We start from the raw sequence: 10,367 nt of genomic DNA, 5'->3' as shown, positions 1-10,367 counted from the left end.
TGGATTCCTTGTAAGACCAGGAATATTTTGAATATAAATGTCATATATTTTGCACAAAAGATAACATAGTTACCTAGAGAAAAATTTTTATCTAAAATTTGTATGTTTAATGCAAAATATATGATGTTTATATTCAAAATGATCACCAAATTATAAGAATTCCAGCAATGTAAATTATATTCTGACCGGGTAATTTGTATGAATTTTATGAGCTAAAACAAATATCTTCAGTTAATAAAAAAAAAAATAATCTTCACGACACTATCTGTCAATCAAAGTACCCCACCTTGCCTCCCCCCCTCTTCCAACCGCGCGGTCAGTCCCAACCCTCCCCCCACCCCCCACCAATCCTCCCTTCCAGAGTTTTTAACATTTAGTATTAAATAATACCTCAGATTAAAGTTAGGATAATATAATTGACATTGCTGGATTCCTTGTAAGACCAGGAATATTTTGAATATAAATGTCATATATTTTGCACAAAAGATAACATAGTTAATTTGAGAAAAAATTTTATCTAAAATTTGTATATGTCTAATGCAAAATATATGATGTTTATATTCAAAATGATCATCAAATTATAAGAATTCCAGCAATGTAAATTATATTCAGACCGGGTAATTTGTATGAATTTTATGAGCTAAAACAAATATCTTCAGTTAATAAAAAAAAAAATAATTCTTCACAGGGTAACAGATGGTCGGTCGGTCCCTCCCTCCCCCCCACCCCCACCAACCGTCCCAAGGAGATGTGTGGGATAACCACTAAATTTTAATAAATAATACCTCAAACTAAAGTTAGGATAATATAATTGACATTGCTGGATTCCTTGTAAGACCAGGAATATTTTGAATATAAATGTCATATATTTTGCACAAAAGATAACATAGTTACTCTGAGAAAAATTTTTATCTAAAATTTGTATGTCTAATGCAAAATATATGATGTTTATATTCAAAATGATCACCAAATTATAAGAATTCCAGCAATGTAAATTATATTCTGGCCGGGTAATTTGTATGAATTTTATGAGCTAAAACAGGCAGTCAGGCAGGGTGGCGGGTGGGGCAAATCTAAAAATAGCGTCTCGAGCCGGACACTCACCGCGTATATGTGGAAAAAATCCGTGTTAAGTGAAAGTTCAGCTCTGGCGAGGCACCGCGTATATGATAAAACGCGTTAAGTGAAACCGCGTTAGGCGGGGTAATACTGTAACCCGGAGGGTCCCGCGGAAAGTGAGGAACGCGTAAAGTGAACAACATAACATATGGGATTAATTGAAATGGAGTCCAGGCCGATCCCCAAACTCCACTTTTTGACGACACATAACTATGTTGCAGTAAAAATTTTATCTTAACTTTATGATGGTATGAAAAAACAAGTAATATAGAAGAGGTTAGGTTAGGAAAGATAAAGGTTAACATAGGAAAAATGAAGGTTACCTTAGAGAAACTAAAAGTTAGGTGGAACACTTACGGTAGTAGAAGAGATGGGTCGGCATACGGGGATGGAGGCTGGTTCCGAGGCAGAGGGCAGATTACTGGCCCTCAGGTGAATCACCATTACTAGGTGAATCATCATCACTGTCACTTACAGTTGTCAGGGCTTCCCTGACAAATCCCTCAAAGTCAACTTCACTGTCACTATCACTGGCTTGGGCTGGCTGTGGTGGGTTGCGGGTGAAGAAATCTGTTATGCTTTGCTGACGGCTGGCGTTGATGTTGTCGTGATACACCTTGATGTACGGCTCCATAGCCTGCACCAGCCGGTTATGGAAGACTTCATAGCGGTCATCGTCATTGTCGCGGGAAAGGAAGGACTTCATCTTCTCTGCACACTCCATGGCACCCTTAATATCACTATGACTTAAATTGTGTTCTTCGGAGACTGCCGCACCTTCTTCCTCCTCTTCACTGGCGTGTTCTTCTTCCAACATCTCGTCGGCAGTCACTTCAGGATTTCTGATCACCTCCAGGATGTCGTCGTCGGTAGTCTCGGAGAAGCCTGGAACTGTAACAGTCTGCGCAGCTTCTCTGGCAAGGTCCACTGCTACTGCAACAGTCTGAACCTCACCAGTCACAGATTGACTCCTCCTCTCACCTGGTATTCCATGCAACACATGTCTCCATGCGTGACGAATTGTAGCAATAGACAGCTGATCCCATGACTCCACCAAGATGTCCACAGCTTTCTTGATGTTAAATACTCTCCAGAATTGTTTGAAGAGTATTTTTTGCTGTTCTAACCGTTGTTCCTCATCTTCGTCGCTCTTGCTATCGGTGGTGGTGTCACTCAGGTCACGCAACTCTTCCCTGGTGTTGGTGTAGTCGTTCAGGAGCTGAAATTTTTTTGTTGAGAATGCAGCTTTCACATTGCAAATCAACTCCTGGTCCATGGGCTGGATTAAAGACGTAGTGTTGGGAGGAAGGAAGACCACTTTTACGTTGGGGTGACGATCTAACAGTTGGGGCGAGTGTCCTGGTGCGTTGTCCAGCAGCAACAAAATATTAAATGGGACATTCTGTTGCTCACAGAATTTCTTTACATCGGGAACAAAACAGTCATCAAACCAGGAGAGGGACAGTGTAGAGAACATCCATGCCTTACGTGCTGTCAGCCAGTGGACATTTAGCTTGGTCATGTCCATGCTCTTGTAGGCGTGCGGCTTGCGGGCTGTGTGGATCACCGATAACTTGAGCTTACAGGTACCGGAGGCATTGGTGGTAAACAGGACGGTGATGCGTTCCTTCTGCATTTTCCGGCCCCGAATCCTGCTGGCATTCTTCACAATGTAGGACTTGGAAGGTAGTTTTCTCCAGAAAAGACCAGATTCGTCCATGTTAAACACCTGGTCGTCACTGTACTGTCCTTCCTCCATAATCTCACGTAAAAACGGAGGAAATTCCCGAGCCGCAGCACGATCAGCACTCGCTTCTTCACCACCAATGTTTATATTGGTGATCTTGTTCCGGATCTTAAACCTCTGTAACCACCCAGAGGAAGCATTAAAGGGTTTGGGCTCTGTAATTCCCATCTTTCGTGCCACTGCCATGTACAGTTCACGTGCGTAGTCCTTCACAGAGCGCGTGTCGACCGCCATGTTCCGTCGCGCCTGACGCACCAAGTACCTCACAAGTAATTTTTCTGTCTTGAGAAGCACCTGGTTGTGAAAATACTTGATCATAGAAGCACCTGTAGACTTTGTGATCTTCATGTGCTCCTTTATCTTGGCTGAATCCTTCTTTATAGTCCGGATCGTAGATTCGTTCACGCCATGCTGGCGCGCCAAATCAACCTGCCTTGTTCCTTTCTCCAACTCTTGGATGATGGTATACTTCACCTCGTAGCTTAAGGAACGTCGTGTCTTCTTTGGTTTAGTGCCGCTGGGTCCAGGTAAGGAAAGGTTTTTCTCTGGGGGTGGTGGTCCGGCGGAAGCCATTTTACGGAACAATGGATGCGCGTTTACACGGAGTGGCCTTGAGGGATGAAACTGCCGCGGCTAGGTCAAGCGTCGTCTTTCCTCCCTCCCTCCCTCCCCCGGGTGGACACGTCATAATACTTTAAGCCAATTACAGCTAGCAGCAGAGGAGGGTAGGGATGCATGGCCAATCACAGGTCTGATACGTCATATGACGTCAGTGATAACGCAACAAAGACACACTGCGCAACCTTACCGCGCCGCTTGCCCAAGCGGAGGGAGGAGGAGGGAGGAGGAGGCAGAGGCAGGCAGGCGGGCGGGCGGGTGGCGCGTGGGGAAAATCTAAAATTAGCGTCGCGCCGGACACTCTCCGCGTAATGGCGTTTGCGACCGCGGAATGTAAGAATGTTAGGTTCTGGCAAGGCACCGCGTTAACGGTGAAACGCGGAATGCGGGACCGCGTAATATGAGGACCAACTGTATTATGGTATCGAATGTTAAGAGTATTTAAAATAAATTTTTTGTTTAGTTCTGTACATAAAAGACTTGAGGATAGAATCTGTAATAATTTGAGCTTATTAATACCAGTACCCTTCATATACAAGAAAATAGTTATTTTTACCTTCTTTTTAGGCTTGTCGTTTAGTGAAATATTGGAAATGTCTCTGAGAATTTATTCAGGATCATTATGGTATTAAATTCATCTCTAACACAAATAGAAGTTTATAACTAATGTGACAGTGGTACCCCCCCCCAACCCACCATGAGGTAGCCTCTCACTGTTTGTCAGCAAATATGTACAGTAGGGGGTAGGGAAAAAACACTTTTATTTGAGTTGCAGGCTGCACTTTCCAGGCATCGTTTGTATGGCTGTAACAAACACCTGTGCAAAATTTCATGCCATTTCATGCATACTTACCCTGCCGCATCGCGAACGACTTTTTGTCAACTTTTAGTGTACAGTATACCAAAAATTAGGTGTCATTTAATGTTTTCCAGGATAATGATAAATTTTACATGGGTGACATCGATTTAATTTACATGTTATTTTACAGGTACACCGTATAGAAAATCATTACAAGTTCATATTGAAATTCTTTTTTGTGCGGAACCTTGGCATCATTTTCCTAGACAATAATCTTTGCCTAATATATCCATCTCTCGATTCGTATCCCGTCACTTCAGTGCAAGCTTCAGTCATCACTTTTATGCCTCTCTCGACCGCCTGAGTGCTGTTTGGCCACTTGGGCACCACTAATGGTGTCTCAAGAATGTCATTAACCTATAGATTTGACAGAGAAGCAATGTAAGGAGGCTCAGTCTTGAGTTCATTCCTCCAGTTAATCATGGAATGATAGTTTTTTGCTTGCCACTTTAGTTTCGGAGTCACCACCTTTCTCATGTTGACTACAGGAGGCACATCCTCATTCCCATCTCCATCTTTACCCTCCTCATCAGTATAGTTTAACAAATTCTCGTCAACAGCAGCATCAGAATCTTCCTCCTCCTCTTCAGATCTGCCAGTGCATTCTTCCTTTTGCTGATTCTCCTCTCTAATTTTTCTTATCATTGAGACAGCTTTTTCTCTAACAGTCATGTCCTCATCTGCACACATACCAAGAAGAAGTTGATCTGTGTGGGCGAAGTATGCATTTCTCTGGACAGCCTTCTTCACTATCGTCTCCTCCTCACTATTCAGGTGTTTCATATATAGCAGGGACTGGAATACGTTCCTTGAGCCGTGTGTTACGTAAGGGTGTATCTTGATGTAAAACCACATTGGAGCACTGAACTTTATTATTGTAATGACAATTCTTTTCAACTCATGGCTGGGTCTTGATGTTGCTACATACAGCCTGAGGATTCTACTCCATAAGGTGTTCCACCTTGACACACAGGGAGGACCTGGCTCAATAGCAGCCAAGTCATCTTCAACAACACCTGTGATAACTCCTTTACAAATCCTATACAGGTATTTCTGATCCCAGGACAGATCTTTCTCCACTTCATCATTAAACACAGGGAAATCAGGGAAACTGACTGGCTGGAAGGCGACAACTGGAAGCTCAGACAAAGACTCCTTGATCTGCTTTCCAATGGGACCACGCCAATGCTCAGGACCACTTGGTTTACCATCATAGTGATAAAAAACTGCGCGGAAAGGCAGCTCATTTCCGTGAAGCTGACATATGAAATAATGGAGCGGGTGACCAAGTAACATTTCAAGATGATGAATGACTCCATTTTCTGATCCTACATTTACATTGGTTCCATCACAACCAACACACACAATGGGCTGCTGGGTTAGATTTTTCTCCACCAGAAACTCGTGAATAGTTTTGGCAATCTGCTTTCCGTGTCCAGTCTTGGGAGTCACATGTGTGAGATATTCATTGCCAGGCTCAACCATGATGACATAATGATCTTTCACCATCATCCTCGAACTCCATTTCTCGGTCTTCTCATTCTTTATCATCACACGAGTGGCGGTCTTCTTACCATCAAAATAGAGTGACGTCAAATTATCTAAACTAGCCATCTCAATTTCTTGCCTCTTAAATCGGTATTTTTGTCTCGCATCCCGCAGCTTATGTGGTCCAATAACCTGACTCTTGTCATCCTTTGTGATAATGCCATAGTCAGTTAAGGTGGCAGTAGCAATGGCAGCTCCAGCATAATCACTAATCAAGTATCGGTCACAAGCGGCAGCCAGTGTAGGGAGTCTTGTCCGGTTCTGTGAACTGGTGTCTGTCAGAGCCCTTGGATCAGGGACAAAATCAGTATCAATATAGACATAGCACCATACTCATCTGCAACAAGACAACTTAAATGAAATAAGAGATATGAAAAAAAAGTTGATAAACACTGAACAGAACATTGCACCGCCACAGCGGCTGTTTGGCTAGTACTGTAGGTAAATTTAAAAATTTCAGTAGAAAATGCGGCAGACTAAACCTCGACATATCAGCTTCAAATTTGGCATGGAGTCTTAGATATGTATAAGGAACAAGGCCTGAAGAGTGCAGTTTTGAGCAAAATTTCACTGCCCCCTAATGTACAGGTACTCCTCGACTTACGACCTAATCGACTTATGACCACCCGGACGTACGACCACTGCAGTCGTACAATTTGTTTTTCAAAATACGTATTTTCGAGTCCTGACGTTAGTGATTGCGCTGTGTACTGACAAAATTTTCGTTTGTAATTCCCTTTAAAATGGCTGGCAAGCTTAAAAGTGAGAGTTTTGCGGTGCTGAGAAGAAAAAGAGACACCCATTTTAGATTTTCTATGTATAATTTTCGCATTTTCGACTTACGACCTGGATTTGGGTCCCGAACCCTGTCGTTAGTCGGGGTCTGCCTGTACTGCCTCATTCATGATACAATATTGTTTATTTGTTTTTATTAATTGGTAAATATACAGTACATTACTGTAATAATACAGTACTGGACTATGCATATACCTCATAGGTAAAAAATAATGTCATTCAAGACATCTTCAGGTCATAAGACCCACTAATCCCCCACCCAACAATGAATCTGGTCAGGTTAGTAACATGACCCAATAGTCTCCCACCCAACCTCCATCACAAGTGGTAAGATGTGATTACAGTTATGTATTACAATCAGCTGAGTGAAGTGTCTACCTACTCTAGATTAAAGATGACAGGATCTGCTGGCGAGTACAATATATACAGTAGTATACATATATTATGTTTACAGTATGAACAATATTGCACTTTTACAGTGGTGTTTGCAAAAATAACTATAGCTCCTATGAGCTGTAACACAGCTCTATTCATGCCTGTATCATACAGAACTTTTAACTTTTCTTTTAATATATTTATTTAACCAAACTTTTAGAAAAGTACTGTATTCAGGATTATTTTGATAAAAAATGGTGTATAATGAAATTAGAACTGATTTTATTGACTGATATCAACATTTCTTTTTGTTTCTGTTTTTCTTTTATGAAAGAATGGAATTCCCATCACTGTATCATATAGAAATATTTTGTTTAAGAATATCTTACTGGAAACGTCTCGTACAGAATTTATTAAGGATCATTATGGTATCAAATTCATCTCCCTATCACAATTAGCCATGCTTGAGAGGGAGGACTGACCACACGACTTCCCCCTCAACCCCCCCCCCACAAAAAAAAAAGGCTCAACTCTTCCACTGTCAAGTCTCACCCCATATCACCCACACTGCTAACCCCAGTGGTCAGGAAAAAGCCATAATATAAGCAACATATTACTGTACTCATTTTGTACTCAAATGTACTGTGGTAAAGGACTAAAATTTTTATCCCTTGTACAAACTAATATAAGCAACATATTACTGTACTCATTTTGTACTCAAATGTACTGTGGTAAAGGACTAAAATTTTTATCCCTTGTACAAACTATGAGATGTTTATATTCAAATTAATTGCTATCATAAAAGGATTCCAGCAATGTAAGTTATATTCTGCTAAGTCAAATCAGTGACATTTTATAAGATAAAAACTTTTAAGCCTAAATCCAACTTAACCCTCAATCTCTCTTATCACCTTCTGGCTGGGAGGAGGGGGAGGTGATGTGACAGTCAGGCAGGGAGATTATCAACTGTGTAGCAGGGAGGAATACTGTATATATAACCGCCATCCGGGCGGTTAAAGGATTAATTAGACTCGTCACGTTAAACTCGAACGTTATAATTCGGTCAAACCTGTTGAATACAATTCATTTTAGTATTTCAAATAAATTATACATAGGCACTCCTACATAAATGTTTAATCCAATATATATTTACATAACAATCATAGCTATGTAATTAGTCTAATCTTAACACTTACAATGAGTACTTAATTTGCCATATTTCTATATTGTCACAATGATAAATGATGCAATGGACACAGTCTATGTGTGTACACAATAAGTACTAGTTAAACTTACGTGTTGAAAGTCGAGAGAGAAACCAGGTTAGGCGTTGCTTCTAAGATATGGGTAGCTACAATGCCAGCCCGATCTCCTGGCCCACCCTGGCTGGTCGGCCGGGGCTGAGTCAGGTGATTATGATTATACATAAACAAGCTCCCCTTACACACTCCAACCTCTTCTGGGCCTCTCATCTCCACCATCTCAATACTCTATATACTTTATACTGGCAGGCACACCCAATAAACATGACATGACTTACCACCTAACATAATGTTTGTTTATGTGTCATCCTACTCATTGCTGCTTGCGGTAACACCCACTCCGTTGAGCGTTCACGCTCAAAATCAGATCAGACCTTTGATACTTAATGCTTTGTCACGTTCTTGTGACCATGCTGCCCTCAGGATGGTGGTATTCAACTTTAATTTTGTCACGTTCTTGTGACTATACTGCCCTCAGGCTGGTGGTATTTAGCTTTGTCACTTTCTTGTGACTGTCGCTGCCCTCAGGCTATCAGTACTTATCAGCTCCTTAGGACATCTCGGTCTTTTGACGTTCGGACATCACTGTCTTCATGTGTGGATACCCAATTCATTCTCCTGGCCGACTCCATCAGCCCCTTCCTTTGCTTCCTCCAACAAGCATAATTTTGTCACAGGTAGGAGCATCGTGGACGTTGTCATCTTAACCACTGCCTGTCATACGAGTCCATCCTCGCCAGCCTTGACTTCCATCACTTGACCAAGGTGCCATTTCTTGCGTGGACTATTTGCTTCTGCTATAATGATTAGGTCACCAGGGCGAAAGTTGCGCCGTGGTCTGAGATGCACTTGTCGAGTTCTGAGTTGAGAGAGGTACTAGGTCAGCCAGCGCTTCCAAAATTGATCTGCAAGATACTGGACATGCTTCCACCTTCTGTGGTATGATTCGCCTATTGACCTTCCACCTAAGGGAAGATTACCCTTTCGACTTAAGTGCAAAAGATCAGCAGGCATGAGAGCCTTTGGTTCATTTGGAGTGTTTGGAACCGGGGTAATTGGCCTCTCGTTAACTATGGCTTCCACTTCACAGAACAGTGTTTGCAGACGTTCATCGTCTAAAACTTGTGAGCCCACAATCGCCTGTAGGACCTTCTTTACTGTGCGAATCAGCCTTTCCCATACTCCCCCCATGTATGGGGCAACTGGTGGATTGAAGACCCAGTCAATATCTGCTTTCAGTAAGGCACCTCTGAGTCTGTCATCTTGCTCCCAACTTTTCACAGCCAGTTTGAGCTCTTTGGCTGCCCGGACTATGTTTGTCCCATTATCCGACCTAATACACTCTGGTGTACCTCTGCGTCGTGAGAACCTTATTGCGTTGAGGAAGGCATCTGTGTCTAATGAGGTCAAGACTTTTAGATGAACAGCCCTAACAGTTAGACATGTAAACAGACATCCCCAGCACTTGACCTGTTTCCTCCCTACCTTGATAATGAATGGACCAAAACAGTCCGTTCCAGTGTAAGCAAATGGTGCCTTTCCAGGCGTGACACGATCTATTGGTAAGTCAGCTTGCCTTTGATGCCTACTCCTCCAGTTGTTCCGTCGGCACACTACACAGCGTCGTATGATTCTATCAAGCAAGCGTCTGCGCTGGGGAATCCAATACCTTTGCCTCACACACGCCATCGTGTGCTCTCGTCCGGCATGTCCGGCTCTCTCTTCGTGCATCTCCCGCACTATGATTTCGTTGATGTGGTGTTCTCTAGGCAGCAAGATTGGCTCCTCACCACTTCGCCCAAGAAGGGTTCCTTTAATTCTTCCCTTTGATCTGAGCAACGTTCACTCATCCAAGTAAGGTTCCAGTTTATATAGCTTATTTTCCTTTGGCAGCTCACCCTTTATGACAGTTTGGATTTCTTTCTCATAAGCCTCTTTCTGCACCAATCCTATAATTGTCTGCTCAGTCGACTGTAGTTCCTCAGTGCTTAGCTTCTTCAGTTTGAGGCACAGGTCTGCGGTCCTTGTACTGGATCCGAGCCAC

General features: G+C 42.4%; 1 protein-coding gene across 1 annotated transcript; it reads right to left on the bottom strand.

Moving 5' to 3' along the window:
• Positions 1-9,199: 9,199 nt before the first annotated feature.
• On the bottom strand, positions 9,200-10,012 carry LOC121880278. The gene has a single exon (XM_042387435.1). The coding sequence runs from the start codon at positions 10,010-10,012 to the stop codon at positions 9,200-9,202; it is 813 nt and encodes a 270-aa protein (XP_042243369.1).
• Positions 10,013-10,367: the final 355 nt, after the last annotated feature.

This window comes from Homarus americanus, unplaced genomic scaffold (genome assembly GCF_018991925.1).
Source record: "Homarus americanus isolate GMGI-L3 unplaced genomic scaffold, GMGI_Hamer_2.0 scaffold20930, whole genome shotgun sequence".
NCBI classification, from domain to species: Eukaryota; Metazoa; Arthropoda; class Malacostraca; order Decapoda; family Nephropidae; genus Homarus; species Homarus americanus.
The sequence above is the reverse complement of the archived record's forward strand: the minus strand, read 5'-3'. Positions and strand labels throughout refer to the sequence as shown.